At 48.1% G+C, this 19438-nt stretch overlaps 1 protein-coding gene across 7 annotated transcripts in view; it reads left to right on the plus strand.

Annotated features, from left to right (window-relative positions):
• CLMN (calmin) overlaps positions 1-17792 on the plus strand; it is a 123347-nt gene extending 105555 nt beyond the window's left edge. Inside the window, exons 11-16 of one of the 7 annotated variants that reach the window (XM_043489692.1) lie at positions 3865-3925; positions 4538-4608; positions 5056-5152; positions 7434-7642; positions 9458-9831; positions 13264-17792. In XM_043489692.1, coding sequence (XP_043345627.1) covers positions 3865-3925; positions 4538-4608; positions 5056-5152; positions 7434-7598 — 394 coding nt within the window. In that variant the 3' untranslated portion in view covers positions 7599-7642; positions 9458-9831; positions 13264-17792. Of the gene's footprint in view, positions 1-3864; positions 3926-4537; positions 4609-5055; positions 5153-7429; positions 10698-13263 lie in introns of those variants that run through there. The other 6 variants (XM_043489689.1, XM_043489691.1, XM_043489693.1 and 3 more) reach the window with 6 other exon arrangements.
• Positions 17793-19438: the final 1646 nt, after the last annotated feature.

A 19438-nucleotide genomic window follows, 5' to 3' on the forward strand; every position in this document is an offset into this window, starting at 1 on the left:
ATTTCCGGTTTCTGATTGGATGGGGATGCGGGGGCAGGGCTGGACAGCAAGGGAAACAGATTCAGATAAAGTGCTCCTTCTCTACACCTGGGCTCCCCCAAGGACTCACCACAAAACCAGGAGGACCTGCACCTCACCTCTTCTCACCCCCAGCAGCTTTGAGTGGAAACGGGCAGTGAGCAGAGAGGTGGTGAACCGGAGGTAGGGGTGGGGATGAGAGGTGATAGACTTGACCCTGCCAGCCTTAGTCCATGATAAGTACCAGTCAGTGTAGGTAGAGACCAAACTTAGCCATTTAGGAGCACCTTACAGAATCAGAAGGGATGTATTGCATATGCTTGGAGGGAACCATTTATCACTGTTGCATGGAAGCTGGACTTTAATATGACAGCTTCACCCACGAGTTTGGGTCCAAGGCAGTAAGGATGGTCGATTTACCCCAGGGGAGGAGGAGGCAGGGAGGATAATGAACTTAAACTGCTAGGAAGCCTGTAGCACACATCTACTCTGTCACTCCGAGGCTGCTGTATGGGCCAGATTATTCCCAGGGAAAATATTTAACTGCTGAATGTCAGAAGACCCTGGTCTCTCCCCATCATCACTCATCATCACATTTGCCTTCACCTTGTACCAGCCCTTGTGTGTTCAGGCATTTCCCTTACATTGGTTCATCAATTCTCGTGGGCACCCCGATAGGCAGGCAGGTGAGATTGTGCATCATTAGGAAGCTTGGGGGGTACCTCCCAGCTTAGGAGATACCAAGGGACCCAGACCTGTCAGAGGTCCTCACTCCTGTGACCCCACGTTGCCTGTGCTGGGTGAGCCATGCTGGCCACAAGGGAAATGATTGAGACAATCACTGGGGGAGTGAAGGGGTCTTTAAGCCCATACAGGAAGAGCCAGGGGGTAGGGGTGTCCAATGCCCTGCTTCCCACCTCCCCTCCACCTGGCTCCCATGTTGGGTTTTGGGGGACAAAGAGCAGATGGGAGCCCAGGGGAGGAGGCATAAGGCACAACGGGAGGCAGCTGCCAACTGCAATGGGAGGGGCCGCTAGTCAGATGCCAGACTGCTCCCCTTCTCCCTAAGCAGGTCAGGCCTTAGCAGCCTTTGAGTTGTCATGTTTGTGTGATGGAACCCGCTAAACTTGGGGACTCTGGAAGAGGCCGGCCACGGCTCTGCCCTCCAGGAGCCCCCAGCTGGAAGGAGACAGGGAGTGCTCCCTCTATCCTGCTGGGACTGGGTGGGCATCTTGGGTGTGAGAGGCAACTAGGGATTTATGATGAGACCTCAGAGGGGGCAGAGAGGGTCAGGGTAGCCTAGGTGCTGAGAGGTCATTTGAGTTCAGCATCAAGGGATGAGCAGGACTTGCATTTGGGAGAGGGAGAGAGATGTTCCAGGTGGGACAAACAGCCTGAGCAAGACCTGGCACATAATAGGCATCTCAGGAAGTATTCATCGAATGGGAGGGTGCGGGAGGAAACACAAGGGAGCATGGGGGTGAGGAGGAGGTGAGCACCTTGTTCGTCCCTCTTCATCAGAAGGACCAGCAAAACCCGCCCCATGGAGATGGGACTGGGGGAGGGATACGGAAAAGTAAACCGACGTCTCAGTGTCTGTGAGCATGAGGCCAGGCTGACCTTTCAGGTTTTACTCTGATCTCTCAGCTGCTCCAGCCCATCTCACGTAAGCAACGCTATAACTGTGATGCATCATTTTAGCCACGGTGGAAGCTAAATACCTAATGTCATCAGATAACATGGAGGGGCGCTCATGCGCATGAATGAACTTGGACCCCGATGCCTGTCCTGTGCTCAGGGCCACCTCACCTGCCCCCCCCATCCCCCTGACCCTGACCTTGACTCCAGAGCACTCACTGATCAGGGAGGTCATTGCCTGGCTGAGGCTTAGGAAAGGAACAGAGCCCTGGGCATCTCTCTCTCTGCCCAGGGACGGCACAGGGTGTTTTCCTGGCTGTCGGTCACCCCCGTGGCTCCCCATTGGTCTAGACAGAAAGGCCACTCACCCAGAGCCTGCAGGACCCCTCATGGCCTGTCCTCCTCGGCCTCATCTCTGTCCACCCTTGGTCACCCTCTTCCCCATCCCCAGTGCACCAAGCACCCTGGCCTTAGTTGAGGTCCTGGAATGCCCCCAGCCCATCTCCTTCACCTTTAAGGATCCTTCTGTCCCCCACCTGTCTCCTGCCTTGCTCCCTTGAGTCTCAGCCCCACTACCACTTCCTCCAGGCAGCCCTCCTGGATTTCTCCAGGCTATTTTTGATACCCCTTTATATGTTCTCTTAGCTTCTATTCTCTTTCTTCACATCTTTGATCAAAGCAGTCATTTCTATAATAATACGTGGAAGGATGTATTTATCATCTACTCTCCCCCTAGATTGTCAGCCAGCTCCAGCCAGCTAGGACCAATATGGTCCTAGTGTTTAGCACAGCACCTGGCTTGCATTAGGCATTCAAGGAATAAAAGTTCCTTGTTGGGGGAGCAGGACGTAGGGAATGATAAGGAGTGGGCGTGCTCTCTCAGTCCGATGTGGTCTCCTGGAAGAGCAGGTTCTTTGTTTTTTTGTTTTTTTTTTTCTGTTGGTGCATTTTGTTTCATTTCTGTGCTGTGATACCAGCCAGGAGAAACTAACACAGACTTTAAATTGAGGATGAAGACTGAAGTTTCCCTAGGCCTAGCCCCGCACCTGGCACATAGAAGGTGCTCAAAACCTGTTAGCTGAAAACGTGCCACCCACAGAAAGGGAAGAGCTTGGTGATGTTTAGGGGACAGCCATGAGCAGGAATAGCAAGGCTGACAATAATGGGAATAAACTCTTTCCTGGACCCCACAATGCGATGTAGTAGGTCCATGAGGAAACTGATGTGATGGTCTCTATATCAGGCCAGTCCACATCCAACGCCTCATTCTTCTGTTGAGCAGCAAGACAGGACCACTTTGCCCTATGGAATGCTAGTATCCTTGACAACTCCAAGAAGCAGATGGGGTGGGAATGACGATCCATTTCACAGATGAGGAAAACTGACCAGAGGTGTAACTATTTGACTATGGTTAATCAACTATTTGACTATGGTCAATAATCCAGGATAAGAACCGAGACCTCTGGCTGGGTGTCTTTTTTGCCTTAGCCCTGAGTGAACCATAAGGTTGGTGTCATCTGCATATCTGAGGTTATTGATATTTCTCCCGGCAGTCTTGATTCCAGTTTGTGCTTCCTCCAGCCCAGCGTTTCTCATGATGTACTCTGCATTTAAGTTAAATAAGCAAGGTGACAATATACAGCCTTGACATATTCCTTTCCCTATTTGGAACCAGTCTGTTGTTTCATGTCCAGTTCTAACTGTAGTGAAGCAGCTTCATTAGAAGATCAGAGATACTTCCCACATCAGCCTCACAGATATAGTTAGAAAATCCGCCGCCTCCTGTATGAGAGGAAATGAGGCGGTCCAGACCTGGGAGTCCTCAGCATCGTGCACGGAGCACCGCAGAGGGAGCCCAGGTCCCAGGACCCAGTCCGGGTCTGACTTTATTGCAGACGACGTCTGCTGAGTCCCACAATTGGGGGATATTTGGAAAAAGAAATCTTCCCCCGCTCTGATTTTTAAGAATATGTGGTCTGCTTTCTATTTGAAATTATTCTCACTTTTTTTTTTTCTTGTCAATGAGGGCTCAGTGTGTCTCTTTCGTATCATCCTGCTGTTTTTAAGCACACATACTGGATAATGGGTCTCATTTCCATCACTAGGTCTGAAGTCAGAGCTTGCCTAAATCCACATGTGGCGGCCTCGGGAAGGGGGCAGTGAGGAGTTCTTGGTGGCATCAATTCAAAACATGTGTTTATTTTTCAGGACGAGTCACAGTGACTCCAGCATTTACATTCGACGACATACTAATAGGTCTTTGGAATCGGTTAGTATGTGAATTTCTTCTTCTTGCATCCGGCCCCTGCTAATCAATTCCTTTCCCTCCTTCCTTCCCCCCAGCCCAGAGCTTTGAAATTACTGACGTGCAACAGCTATGCTTTTGGATAGAAGACAAGCAAATTGAAACCTTGTCATTAAGCAGAGTCCAGTCAGATGTCCAGTTTGGGCATTAGGGGATGTAAATAAAGTGATGATTTTAAAGCCCAAAGGCCTCTTTGTCATAACAATCGTATCCAAGACCTCCCACCCCACCCCTGCACACACATCCAGAAAGATCACGTTCAAAGACAGAGATGCAGCCTAAGCGGAGGGTTCCCTTTGTCTTCACAACTGCTTAGCTCTGCATGTGTTGGGCCCCAAAAAGCCCGGGGATCCGTAGCTTGCCCCAGTTGTGGGGGGCGGGGCCTCTTCCGTCCACCCGTGGGAATAATCTGTAGAACATTGCTTAGTAGATTTATTTTGGAACTAGATGTTTGCAAGATTGAGAAAAGCATGGCATGCTCGACTTTGTATATTTAAAATCATCTTATTTTCTGTTTCAGAGATTTCATCTTTACTAATTGGGTTGCGGGGGTTTTGTTTATAAATTTCACTGTAGGATCATTTTAGCTATGTTCAATTGAGGAATGCAGCGGATGTGGATGACAGAAGAAACCGAATGTTAACCAGGTGGGTGGCTGGACTACAGGCTCGGTAGAGTTTAGGGATTTTTTTTTCTTTAATCACACAGTCTACCTTTTGGGGGTGGCTATTCTCCAACTAGGGCTTTGTTGGATAATAATATTAATAGTCTAGGAACATGCAAGAAAATGCAAGAAAATTCCTGTTCCAGAGAAAATGAATGGAAATTGAATGTGAGTGGGAGGGCAATGTAGATATGAATCCAGGTTGACAAGCAGGGCGCAGTTCAGAAAAATGACTTGGTTTAAAGACAGGTCTGGGTCATGAGACCTAGGTCACGAGACCTGGGTGTGAGTCTTCATTGCGATAATGCAGTGGCATTAGCTGGCCCTCTGAACAGAGCCAGGCAGAGGAGGGTAGGGAAGGGATACTGTGTGTGCTTTTTAAAATGCTGTAGCCCCTGACAACTGTGTTCCTTCTGTGTCGCCACTGCAGGTACAATACTCAGAAGCTCACTGAGCTGATTTTACAGTTTTATGGCATCAGAGCAGACATGAAGAGGGAGTGCAAACATGCCAGGATGTCTATGAAAGTATTTCTTACTGTTGGAGAACTAGATGACCCAGACCGAGTGTCGAATGGTTGTAACACCACCCGTTTAGAACATAGGCAGGCAGACAGATCTGAAACTGACAATTCTGAGATGTCCCTATCCCTGTTAAAGTGATTGAATCGCTTGATTTTATTTATTTACTTATTGTATTTGCCATGGATTTGAATTGACTTGGAAGGACTTGAAAAGTATTAGTTACTCAGTTGTGTCCAACTCTTTGTGATCCCATGGACTGTAGCCTGCCAGGCTCCTCTGCCCATGGGGTTCTCCAGGCAAGAATACTGGAGTGGGTTGCCATTCTCTTCTCCGGGGGATCTTCCCGACCCAGGGATCAAACCTGGGTGTCCTGCATTACAGGCAGATTCTTTACCTTCTGAGCCACCAGGGAAACCTGGAAGGACTTAGATTATTCAAATGGAAAGACTCTGAAAATTTCCCAACAGCCAGGAGTGTGATCTTTAGACGTCTACCTCTCTGGTTCTTAAAAAAAAAGAGGCAGGATTTGTTTCCCTCTCCTGCCATAAAATGGAAATATTAATTCACGTTTTCCACTGGGCTTGACATCCTCATAGGAAAATAGTACTTTTAGCTTTTATGAGATAGAGTCTTTGAAAATTGAACCTGCAAGGTTGAGAAATGCCGTCGCGTTTTCCATGCTTTTGAGCATTTATTACCTATGCAATAAAAAAAAAGTAGTTTAAAATTTCTCTAAAAACAGTTTTAAGAAGGAGAAAGAAATTCTGCCCCTTATCGGCATGGGAATCACTCAGTTTCCAGACCAGAGCAAAGGTTTAATCCCCTCTTGACCTGGCTTCTTGCTGTTTCAGGAGATGATTCAGGGAAGAGGTGATTTTTGCTTTTCATAATCTCTGTCACGTGCCCCAGATTGACCCCGAGGAGCTTGCACACAGGTTCTGTAAATGCAGCTGCAAGTAGAGACCCCCAGCCCCTACTGCAATCAGATTATGTCTTCTGACCCTTTTCTGTCACTACCACACAGTACCCTTCTGGACTCTCTCCACCAGGCAACAGTAAAATGTCACTTTAGCGCTACTTTAGGGCTTCCCTGGTGGCCCAGCTGGTAAAGAATCCACCCACAATGCAGGATACCTGGGTTCGATCCCTGGGTTGGGAAGATCCCCTGGAGAAGGGAAAGGCTACCCACTCCAGTATTCTTGGGCTTCCCTGGTGGCCCAGCTGGTAAAGAATCTGCCTGCAATGCAGGAGACCTGAGTTCAATCCCTGGGTTGGGAAGATCCCCTGGAGAAGGGAAAGTCTACCCACTCCAGTATTTTGGCCTGGAGAACTCCATGGACTGTATAGTCCATGGGGTCACAAAGAGTCGGACATGACTGAGCGACTTTCACTTTCACTTTCTGTTAAAATAAGATAAAAATAATAGAAGAGGGACTTGCCTGGAGATTGAGTGGCTAAGACTCCACGCTTCCAACACAGAGAGTCCCGGGTTTGATCCCTGGTCAGGGCACTGGATCCCGCATGTCACAACAGAGATTCCATATGCTGCCACTATGACCTGGTGCAGCCAGATAAACCAATATTAAATATATATATATATTATATATATATATATATATTATATATATATATATATATGCACTCTCTTAAAAGTATACGTCTACTCTTTTCTCTTAAAGAAGAAACTAAGAAAAACACCTCTCACCAATATGGAACCTGGTAATCATTTTCAAGGTTAGATTCCAAAGCCAAGAACAAAAACTAGGTGGTAGAGAGGTGTGTCTTTTTGTTGCTAATGGCTGTTTTTAAATGATCGGTTAGCAGGGAACACTCCATTACTCTCTTTAGATTCCTTAGGAAGCCCCTCTGTTCCTGGGAGAATAAAAAAGAGCTGTCAGCCTTGAACTCTGCGTTCAGGGCACTGCTGTATAAAGGGACACTTCCTGGAGGAGGGTGCAAGGCTGGCCCGGGTCCCGGCTCTGTCACAAAAGTCATTGTGTGGGCTGGAGGAAGCCACCCTCCACCCACCCCATGAGCTTCAGCAGGCCCATCTGCAGAATGGGGCTCACAGCTCCTCTGTCTTGGTGTCGTGGAGATGATCTGAGAGGGTCTGAAAGCTCAGAGCGTCCCGGGACCCCGCCCTCCACCTGGGTCTGCCCCTCACTGGGAAGCTGTTGGCTCTCCAGTGGGGCAGTGAGGCTGGAGAACAGGGAGGGAGCGGGGGTCCCCTGGACGGGGGAACCTCACTGTGACTGCTTTGGTGTGTCTCCCCTCCTACAGGAAGGCCAACCACTCGGGCAAAGCCAGGCTGCGGGAGATCCACAGCTCCCAGAGCGACTCGCTGACACAGCTGGTCCAGCAGCCGGACGTGATGTACTTTATCCTCTTCCTCTGGCTCCTGGTTTACTGCCTGCTGCTCTTCCCCCAGCTGGACGTCAACAGACTCTGATGCGTGTGTCTGCGTAATAAAAGAGACAGGACCCTGGCCGTGGGGTGGGCATTCTCCTTCCTTCCTCTTCTTGCCTATTCTGGACGGGGCACTTCTGCAGATAGTGGAAGACCTCCAAGGAAACTTAGACCCCCCACCTCCGCCCTGTTCCCACTTTTTTTTTTCATGTTTCCTTTCGTTTTCTTTTCTTGTAAGTCCTAAGCATGCTTTTCTCTTAGGCTGTGAACACAACACTCAGGTGTGTGGCTGGATCCTTGGGTGGGGTTTGTTTGTGTGCCTTGGTCTGTCAGGTATTACTCTTAAGCTTCGTGGCTGAGACTTTCGGGGCTTCTCAGGTGGCTCAGTGGTAAGGAATCTGCCTGCCAGTGCCGGAGACACAAGAGATACGGGTTCGATCCCTGAGTTGGGAAGATCCCCAGGAGAAGGGAATGGCAACCCACTCCAGTATTCTTGCCTGGAGAATCCCATGGACAGAGGAGCCTGGCGGGCTACAGTGCCTGGGGTCGCAAAGAGTTGGACATGACTCATCGGCTGAGCACAAGCACTGATTCTTAGCTCGCTTGGTTTTTAAGGTCCCAGATGGACTTGAGTTTCTCACCTCCTGATGACAAAGGGGATGGATACCCCAGGGAGAACCCCCGTGGAAAGAAAACTGCCCCTCTTTCCTCTAAGAGTGGCATTTGGGTCAAGGTGCTGGGGGTCCTGTGGTCATTTGGCGGTTGGTCGTGGTCTTTGTGGGGCGGAGGAGGGGGTTATCCAAAGAACAGCGCAAAACTGCCAGCCCCAGGAAAGTGCATCCACAGTCGGCAAAATTCACAGAAAGTAAAGGCAGTGCACACTTGTTCACACTAGGGTGTTTTTCTAGGGAGAGGATGCATTTTCATTTTGCTTTTGCACTGACTGGATTGAGATAAAGCTGTGATTTTTCAAACCTTTTCCACCCATGGAATCCTCCTTTCAAGAGGATTCTCAGGGGGTGGTCTAGTCGAAACATGAAAAGCAGAGCTTTGGCTGACTCGGGGCAAGGCCTGGGATCCCTCTTGTTCTGTCTGGGCAGTCCTGCACCCGTACCCCCCACCTCCGGCTTCCATCTGTGGCTCCTGAGGCTGGTACCCAAGGCTGGTTCCCAAGACCCCGCAGAGCACTGTAAACACCTAGAGCCTCCCAAAGCCCCAGGAGGAGGGCAGGAGTGACCTGGCTGAGAATGAGCTCTCAGCCAGGTAGTAGCCCAGCAGGTTCCTGCTCCGAGAGCACCTTTGTGCACACCTGCCTCATATCGAGAGTCTCAGCACCGCCGTCCTTTGTGGTCCGTTTTAATGGGTTTCTTGAAAAGGAGAAAGGTTTCCGGAAGGCATCTTGAGAAGTAGCCAGAACTGGCAGGTGGCAGAGGATGGGCATCCAGCCGCCCTCTGGTCTTCCGTCTTCCTTTTACCCTGGGCTCCCTGCTTCCTTTCAAGACACAGGCCCTGCCTCCCTGGGTATCCCTTCCTCCTCCCCTTGTCCTCCCCCGCTCAGAAAGCATGTCGAGTGAGACTTATAAACCCACAGACAACGAGGTCGAGAGGGGCGTTCAGACAGCATCTTTGCTGCTGAACCCAGAGAGGCAGAGCCGTTTGACCAAGATGACACAGCCAACCGGGAGCAGGCTTGCAAGTGTACCCAGACCACCTGATGTCCCCTCCGGAGCTGTACCCTCTCTTAGGCAACTTCTCTTGGGCCCAGGGATGTCCTGAAAAAATAAAATAATAAAATGAATAGATAAGAATGTCCTCGTTTAAAACAAAACCAAAATTTTTAGGTCAACAGCCAACCTTTGTTTTTTTCTCGTATTTTTCCCACGAAGTTTTGTTCCCTTCCAGGCTTGTCACCCGTTCCTTCTGGAATACCCTTCATGGCTCTAACAGCCTGTCAGCTGACCTACCAGTGTTGTTCTTACTCCAAGAATCATGCTTCTCTCTCTGCAAGCCAAGGGCTTGCTTATTTCGAGCAGTGGGTCTCCAGTTTACAGAATTCCAGCATGGCCAAAAGAATTTACCTAGCACATTTCAGTTGATGACAGCCAAAACCTGACTTCTATCCCACTCTGGTTATAGCCTGCCTGCTCTCCGTGAACGAATCTAAGCCTTCCAGCTGAAAGCTTTTGGGAGCTTGGAGCAATTCCATCTAGAGGGCCAAATGTCCCATGGAAAATGAGCTAATTAATGAGCTCCCTAGCATCATTGAACGCTCAGAGGTACGATACTAAAGATTATGTGTGTGATATTTTATCACTCTGGACATCAGACAGTCCTCACCTAAATTAGATGCTTAAAGAGCCAGGGAAGAGCTGACCCAAACATTAATCATTTCATTTTACGGATCTAGACCTTGTTCAGAAAAGTCTGCAGGTTTTCTCTCTCACCCATTACAAAGTGTAATATTGTTTAAAACCATCTACTGGCAAGATGCCTGAAAGTCATTTAGTTCAAGTTGGCAGCAAACTGACTTTTTTTTTTTTTAAGAAAAAAAAATTCTCACTTGAGGATAGGCTTGTGTGAATGAAGTCAGTTATAGAAGGTGAGTAAGAAACCAGCAGGACAAACCACACCATGATTTGTATTTATTTTTAAGAATTTATTTTTAATTCTTATCCAAGTAATACATATTCATAGTTTAAAAAGAAACAAATATAAATAAGGCTTTTAATGGAAACTGGCAATCTCCTGTGTCTTGCTTCCTGGAAGTAACTCTTTCAACTCTTCCTATTTCTTCTAATATTTTCCTTTGCATTTCTATATAACATGCTTGTATTTCTTTTTATTTTTAGAATTTAGAATAGCAAGATATCTACTGGCTTGTTGCTGTGGTAGAGAAGGATCTTGCTCTTGGCCAAAGCCCACTTTGTTTTTCCAGCATAGTTAGATTATATTGTTTGGTACATCTCTCTTCATCGTGAGCCTATGAGGTCTGTTTACTTCTGAACCAAGTGGTGTACTATAGTTGCTTGTCTTTTCCCGTCAAATTTTTTCTCCTTGATGATGATGATGATGATTTTCGTGTGGCACCTTCCTTAGTAACTTCTGAGAAAAGAACATGGAAAGTAAATATTTTGAGATTTTGCATAACTTTAAATGTCCTTATTCTGCCCTTACCCAGGGGTAGCTGGGTATAGAATTGTGGGTGGAAAAGAATACTCTCCCACCACTCCCACCTCCAACGTGGTTGTTGAGATTCTTAATGTCATTCTGATTCCCAGGTCTTTAGCTGTGACCTGGGTTTCTCCACCCTCTCAGGAAACAATTTAAGATCCCTTCATTCTTAGTCTTCTGAACGGTCACTTGGTACACCAAGTGATGGTGTACCCTTGATGGCGTACCTTGTTCTGGGCTCTCATGGGAAATTTCTTAAGTTTTCTTGTAATTGTTCACATTTTTTCTTTCTGGACCACCTGTTGTTTCAATGTTGGACCTCCCAGGCTAATCCTCTAATATTGTTTTTTCTATTTCTCATCTCTTAATTTTTTATCTGCTTGCAAAGACAGTTAACTTTATCTTCTCAGTGTTCCTGGTGAATGGTTTTTAATTTCCAAAACATTTTGTGGCTGTTTTCTTGTTTCTGTTTTATAGTGTCCTGTTCTTGTTTCATGGCTACAGAACTTATCTCTCTGGATGTTCATGATAGTGGGGTTTTGAGGAACTTCTTTTCTGCTGTTTTGCTTTTATTTCCTCTAAGTTCCCTTTCTTTTGGTTAGTCTCAATCTCTGTCTTTCATGTTACACATTTTCTTGAGATATCTCGTGATCCTGTGGATCTGTTCTTGTGTAAGAGTGATATTTCAAAAAATGGATCAGAAACTGTCAACTCGTGGGTTTTTCTGTAGGGTCACCAGGTGGGCACCTGAACTCTTCAGGGGAGGACCACACATATCAATAGTTGCAGGTCTTTTCTCATCGTGTTTCTTTAGAGATATTTCCACTTCTCTCTGAGCATACACAGGGCTGCTACTAGCCTATGCAGAGCCCTCATGCAGTTTCAAAAGGGCATTCCCTCTGAGTGGATGATTTCAAGATAGGTACCCCTCTGGGGCAGACGCCACCCGTGGGCACATGGCCAAACTGGCAGGCACATCGTTTGCCTCTTTCTCCAGGGAAGGGCTTGAGGAGCAGAGCAAGGGCTGGATTTAACTCTCAGTTGCCCCTTAGCCTTGCCCGTTTGTGCAGTGCACAGACCGGAGGGCTGTACCCAGAGATGCTGGGGCACACCCGAGTGCCTGCATCCTGACCTCTGAGCAGGCGTCTCATCGCCATCAGTATGTAGTCACCCTGAGTCGGTCCCACTGCACTGTGCCTGGTGTCCCGGGTTGGAGCTCCTCTGCTTCCCCTGAGGCGTGGCTGCAGCTCGGTACCACATCTCTCCTCTGCACATAGTAGGTGTTGGGATTCCCTGGCCCTGCTCCCGTCTGCCCCCACCCTGCCCCTGCCATAAATGGGTTGGCATCTCTCCCCTGCTGTCACCTCCTCTCTATCGCTCTGTCTTCATGATGCCATCACTTCCATTCCTTTGCTCTTTGTTTCTGGGCTCTCGCCAGGGAAGACATGAGCCCACGTGCTCAGGTCACCATCTTGAACACACGGGCCCTGTCTATGCAGTCCCCCGCGTGCTCTCTCCCTGCTGGTTAGGCAAGCTCGCTGCTGCATGGACACGCTTGTGAACTTGCCCTGAGTCCTGCTGGGCCAGTGGTCTTCAGGTGCCTTCAGATCGCACTGGGCCAAGTTGAGGGGTAGGGTGGGGAGGGAACACACAGCGCTCCCCTCGATGCCACAGTGCAGATGGGGGTTCTCCTTCCTGCCTCTTTCACCTCCTGCCCCCACACAACCATCTTAGAACTCCTGCTCCCCACAAGCTCCATGGAGTCATGCACTTTTTAGGTTTTCATTGCCTGCCTTGCTTCATTGGGGAAACCAGTAGCCCACACTGGTGTTGGCCAGTGAACAATACAGCTGCTCCCTCTGTGGGGTGGCTGTTTGGAACTGGGTGAACAGTTTTTCCCCCTCAAGCTAGGACTTTGTGGGGAGATGGGTTACCACCAGGACTGAAGACAGAGTACCCTCTTCTCTGCCCCTTAGACAACCACTCCATACACAGGCTGCTTCTCCCTTTCTGGGATTGAGCAGAATTCTCCCCAGCTGGGAGAAGGCAATGGCACCCCACTCCAGTACTCTTGCCTGGAATATCCCTTGGATGGAGGAGCCTGGTGAGCTGCAGTCCACGGGGTAGCGAAGAGTTGGACAGGACTGAGCGACTTCACTTTCACTTTTCACTTTCATGCATTGGAGAAGGAAATGGCAACCCACTCCAGTGTTCTTGCCTGGAGAATCCCAGGGACAGCGGAGCCTGGTGGGCTGCCGTCTGTGGGGTCGCACAGAGTTGGATACAACTGAAGCGACTTAGCAGCAGCAGCAGCAACTCCCCAACTCTCCTCTCATCCCTGTGCAGTGCTAACCTGCTCTGTGTGAGGATCAAAATCATAGAAGGCAGAAGATTTGGAGGCAGCCTCCCTGTACAATCGATCTCCATAAATTGTACATTGTTTGCTAGCCTTAGGGATCATGTAAGCATCTAGTGTCTCATTTAAGAGATGAGGTACTCATCAGAAAGGAGAAATGACTAGTCCCATTGTTGCCTAGCGCCCTCAGGAGGGACATCTTGACACCCAAGTGAGTTTTCTGCAAACCTCCAGCCTCTGGTCCCTGAAGCTCATTTGCACCTCCTTCCCCATTGAGGAGTCAGAACATCCAGGAGCTGATCTCAGACACAAGCCTGAGGAAACAAGGAAAGACTGTATCTCCCTGAATACCAGAACTCATGGTGGCTTCCTTGTCAAGAACTCTTCCGTTTCCATGGTTGTGTCATTGAAGGGCAGTCCTGTGACGCACTCTCTTTCATGTGACCTTGGCTTTTCTTAACTCTCCAGAAGGCCACTGCAGCTTGCAGCTATGGCCTTTCTCTCCTGTCTGCTTGGAGACCTCCCCAGTCATCTCCATTGAGGTCCTGAAGTCCCCAAGGTGGGCTGTGTGCGAGTTTCAAGCCAGCATGGCTCTTCAGAACCTTCTCGGTGATGCTCTGGCGAGGAAACAAGAGCCCATGATGCCCTTTGGGTCCAGAGGTGCTATTTTTCTCACCCCGACATTGCATCATCTCTGCTGAAACCACCTCTTGGGGGCAGATTTAGTGCCTGGGACTACAGCTGCTGTCCGGAGCCCCCACTGAATGGCTGGCTCTTCGTCCAGTCCGTCCAGCTGCTGAGCGGGGCTGCGCTGAGAGCCAGCATGGGTGGTAACATGCTCATTTGCTGGAAATGGCTGCAGAGTTTGCCTGAACAGTTAGCCAGTGTAGGGAGCCAAGAAATGAGACATGGCTTCTTTGCTGGACATGAAATCCCACGGATCTTTTTTTGCACTGTCTCTTGTTGGGCATCTGTTGAGGAAAAACAGTCAGCAAAGGGAAGTGAACCTGATGCAGGCAGAGCTGGGACTCGGTCTGTTTTGCATACAGAATTGTCCATTTCCATGGTGAGCATGCAGATGCTGTGGCCTCAGGCTCCAGGTGAGCCCTGGCCCTCCGTGCTCTGATGTATGACAGCTTCACAGTGACCCGCAGGTTTTCACCATCCTCTTCCCTTGTGGATTCTGCCAGCTTGGGAAGGGGCAAAGGCCTGGAGACTCAGCCCCTACTTCCCGAGGATCAGCAGAGATCATCAGAGTTCCGGAACCCCTCTGATTCTTCTGGAATCGCCAGGTCCTGCAGCATAGGGAAGATCAACTTAGATGTTTATAATTTGTTCTACGACGCTTGATGAAAACCCATCTGACAAGCAGTCACCTCCAGCCCAGGGCTGTAGCACCAACAAGCCAAAAGCATCCTCGTCTGTGGGAAGAAGACAGCTGGTGTTTTATGCTGTTTGACCACATGGTGTTAAATACACAACAGTCTGGCCCTGATCCCGCTGGTAACTTTAAAATCTCCGACACTTAGATGTCAAGGCCAGCTTTCATCTGGCAGGAATCTCTCTAACTGAAGCTCCCTCACCCCACCCACTCATTTTAGAGTCACTTCCTTCCCCAGGAGGTATTATTGGATGGGGAGGAGGGCAGGTTTGGGAATCAGCCAGATTTAGGTTCCAGTTCCGGCTCTGTCTCCAGATATCTGGATGACCTTGGGCAAATGACCTCTCTGACCATCTTCTGTGTAGAGTAGATACTCAGTACATGTTTGTTGAGTGAATGATAGTTTCCTTGACTTGCCCAGCGGTCTAGTGGTTAAGACTCCATGCTTCCACTGCAGGGGACACAGGTCTGATTCTTGGTTGGGAAAGTTCCACGTGCGGCCAAAAATACTAATAGCTTCCTTGTGAGCTTGTTACGACATTGTGTGCTGCTCTGCAGCTCCTTGTCTGCCTGTCCCTCCTCGCCAAGGTTTGACTAGACCTCCTTTCATTATATTCAGTTACCATAGCTTTTCCCAGCTTCTTTCCAATCCACCTCCCTCTTGCCAGCTGCTCAGTCTCAAACCTAACATACCTTTTATAAGAGGAAGTCTACCCATGAACTCACTGGACCCTTAACAATCACAGGAGGTGGTTCTTTCACCACAGGAGGTGGTGCTTTTAGCTTTAGAGGAAGCTGAAACACAAGAAGGAAAAATAACAAGATCATAGAGCTGGCAGGTGGCAGAACTACAAATATAGGACTTCCTTCCAAACGTTGATTTCCACCCTAGACTTCACTGCTTAGAAAATAAGCTTTGCCCCGAGGAGATTCTGATTCTTACTGACTTCGGTCTAGTTGGCAAGCGTGGGTGAGGGTCTCAGAGCTGGGCAGGTGGTGAAGTTTATCCGTCACTTGTAACCCCCCACCTTGCATTCTTTCCCTTTCTAGGTTTCTGCACACTTTGACCCTTCCCTGGTGACACAGTGGTAAAGAATCCACCTGCAATGCAGGAGACCCAGGTTCTATCCCTGGGTCAGGAAGATCCCCTGGAGGAGGGTATGGCAACCCACTCCAGTATTGTTGCCTGGAGAGTCCCACGGACAGAGGAGCCTGGTGGGCTACAGTCCATGGGGTCGCCAAGAGTTGGACACAACTGAGTGACTAACACTTTCACTTTCCACATCAACACTGCTTAAATATTTCCTTCATCCTCAGTTCGTAAAAGTGACTGAGTAATGTTGTACATCAATTATACTTCAATTAAAAATAAGTTTAAAAATTTTTAATAACTGAGGACACCCCAAATTCAAGTTTTAGCCTAAGGTTACAAATTTGCAACCAAAATGACTGCCTTTAAAGGGCCTTCAGCAGCATAACCTCAGTGTCTAACATTCAAGAGTGAGTGACTTTAATTAACTGCCCCCAGCTCTTCACTCAGTTCTTCTAACACACGCTTTTCAGAGTGGAAGAGAGGCCTCCTCCTTTGAAAAGCAAATTTCATTGTTCTGGGCAGAACACAATTAAAATAAGGATGAGAACATAATTCCTTGGAGGAAGACAACTGGTTGGTCTGTGAGATAGGAATCACCATTTTTTCCTTTGTTCTGCATTTAAAAGTTGTGGGTTTTGCATTGTTGGAAAAACAAATAAAAAAGTGTCTTTTGATAGGTTTTTTTTTTTTTCCCCATTTGCAATAGTTCCCACTTCTCTTAGCCCCACCGGAAGTCAGTAGACTTTGCTGTGAGGATAGCCACAACATGCCTGTATTCCTAAGGGTTGAAACATTTTTTAAAAGGAAACTCTTAAGAGTGTCTGTAACCTAGAGAGTTGACGGTGTTCCAAGGTAGGACAGCACTGGCCTGGCTGTTAGGAACCCATGCCCTAGCTCCGGCCCACTTGCTGTGACACCTTGAATAATTCATTTACCTTTCTGGGTTGGAAGTTGGAAGACCTCTTTTTAGAAGTTCATCCTAGGTTTAAAAATCCAAAGGTTAGCAAGTTCGGTTTTTTTTTTTTTTTTTAACGTCTCAGTAAGTGGCCTATTTGCTTAGAATAAATGTGCCTCTGCATTTGTAAGTGAATTCCAAAGCTTTGAGCATGGCTTCCGGCTTTAGTATTTAGAAGGGTGCCTTCGGAAAGGGTTTGGTGGAATAAAAGGTAGTCTGTCTGTGGAAGGTGTTGGGGTGGAAGCTTGGAGTAGAACGTGCAAGATCTGCTTCCTGGGCTCCCAGAACTAAACTAGTCTCCTTAAATTAAATCAGCATCTGACACAGCAGTTTTCTCAGATTCTTTGAAATTCACAAGTTCAGCTGCAGGAATACACAGATGGAAACAACTGGACCTTTCTATTCTCATTTTATCCCCTACCCTTCCGAGCATCGACAAGCAAAGTGTTAGTCGTTCAGTCGGGTCCGACTCTCTGCAACGCCATGGGCGGTGGCCCACCAGTCTCCTCTGTCCAGGCACAGAAGTTCCACTTGAATCAGAGGCTGCTTGCCTATCTAGCATTGGATCCTTGAAGCCGAAGACTGGCACGTTTGTGTAGAATGTCCCTGGGGTGGGTGTGGCACTTGGGGAAGGGATACCATGAATCAGAGACCCTTTGTCCTTGAATTGCACCCTAAATTAGCTGCCGGCGTCACTTACATTGGTGCTGGTAACATCAGCCAAAGACAAAGAGTAAATATAGAAGGATGGTTGTTCCCTACCATGGAGCAGGTGCATGGTCGTGACCGATCAGTAAACCTGGGCACAGGAGTTGTTGAAAGTGTATACTATTGAGTGATGATAGGTTTATTTTTTCAAGGTCTGTAGTATGTTTAACAGATTCACTGCTACCGTTTCTCTTAATGTCATGGCAGGACTTAATTGATAATGTCTGAATATTTTTACTGGGAGCACTAAGAGAACTATTGGAAAAAAGTGAAATGTTATTTTGTAGTACAAGAATTATTTTGTCTATTTAGTATATACATAGCTGTAGCTTTGTAAAAAAAAAAAGTATCTTTGTAAAAAAATTGTATGAACGTGCACTCTTATTTATTAATTATTGTAAATGAAGATATAAATGATTATTTGCATAATTTATACCTGTGGGAAATTAACTGGAGTATTTGTTATTTGACTCTTTTCTATTAAGGAGTATTAGGCTTGGTGCTATGATGAATGGTCTTGTAAAATTACATGTATTCTTAAGAAAAATTTTGAGTATAAATCTCATGAATCAATCAGCTCATTGATCATCCTTATTTCCATGTGTATCCGTGCCTTTACCAACCAGAAACTGCACTGTCTTTCCTTCATCCCGACAAAGAGTACTGTTGCCAGGGTAAAGGTGAAGCCAGTTGACTATAGAACCTTAGAGGTTGTAAGAAGTCTATCTTTTTTTAAACCATTAACTTGCCTTGAGGCTTTGCAGGGGCAGCTCTAAGAAGGAACGACAAGGGTAGGTAGCAGTGGCAGTGCCTCTGTGATTCTGGAGTTAGGCTGGTGGCCTAGGTTTGAATCCTGGGTCTGTCTCTTACCAACTGTGTGATCTGTAACCAGTTACTGTAGTAACAGCCTAGGTCCCTCAGGAAACAGAGCCCGAGTTAAACCTCATGTGCTTATGTATCACTGGGGAGTGGTGCGATCCCAGGACAGCAAGGGCGAGGCAAGGAAGGAGGAAAAGCAAATCGGAGGTGATACAGCAGGTATCTATCACACACCTGCCTAGCATCAGGCACTATTGTGGTCGCTGAGAACAGAGTAATAAATGAAACCAAAGTCTTTGTACTCACAGAGCTTACATTCTAGCAGGGGAGACAGGCATAAACGAAATAGGTAAAGTATATAGCATGTCAGATACCTATTGAGAAGAGATGTAAGAAAGATCATGGCCAGGAGCATCGGTTTGGAGGTAGATGGGGAGGTGATACAATGTTAATAGTCAGAGAGGCCTCGTTGAGAGGGAGACATTAGACCAAAGACTTGCAGAAGATGCAAGGACAACTCGCTTAAATAATTGTGGAAGAGCTTTCCAAGCAAAGGGAAAATCAGATGCAAAGGCACAGTGCTGGGTCATGGCTGGTGTTTTTAGGGGACGCCCAAGAGCCTGGTGTGGCTAAAGTGCAGTTGATGGAGGTGGGAGAGAAGCGGGAGAGGAGTTCACTGGGGCAGGTCCGGTAGGGCCGTGTCGGGTGTTTTAAGGACTTTGGCCTTCACCCTGAGTGACCTGGGCTTCCTGGAGGATTTGGAGTACACGTTGAGCCTGGCTCACCCTGGCCGCCGTGATGGGAATAGACTTGGGAACAAGGGCAGGACCCGGAGGTCAGCTAGGAGGCCATTGCAACAATGCAGGGAAGAGGGCGTTGGTGCAGACCAAGCTGGGGGCCCTGGGAGTGATGAGCGGTGATGAGCTTTGTCTGTATTATGAGAGCAGACTCTCTGGGTTTGCTCATGGATTGGGTGTGGGGTGTGAGAGAAAGAGAGGATCTGGAAAGGCTCTAAGGGGACTTCCCTGGTGGTTCAGTGGCTAAGACTCTGCGCTCCCAATGCAGGGGACCTGGGTTCAATCCCTGATTGGGGAACTAGATCCCATATGCCACAGCTAAGATCCTGCATAGCCAAATAATATATTTTTTTTTCTTTTTGGTAAAAAAGAAAGGCTCTAAGGTTTGATCCGAGCAGCGGGAAGGGTGGAGGCACTCTGGGCTGAGATGGGCAGTCGTGGGGGGAGCAGGTCTGGAGTGCGGATGAGCCTACTGAGCTGAGATGCTGGGTACGTGTCTCCTCGCTCTCTCCTTGTCCAAGTGTACTCAGTCCCACGGCCTGGGGGTGACTGGTCAGCTGCCCACCCTGGGATGGCCCAGCCCCGGCAGCCCTTAGCTGCTCT

This window comes from Cervus canadensis, chromosome 17 (genome assembly GCF_019320065.1).
Source record: "Cervus canadensis isolate Bull #8, Minnesota chromosome 17, ASM1932006v1, whole genome shotgun sequence".
Classification (NCBI taxonomy): domain Eukaryota; kingdom Metazoa; phylum Chordata; class Mammalia; order Artiodactyla; family Cervidae; genus Cervus; species Cervus canadensis.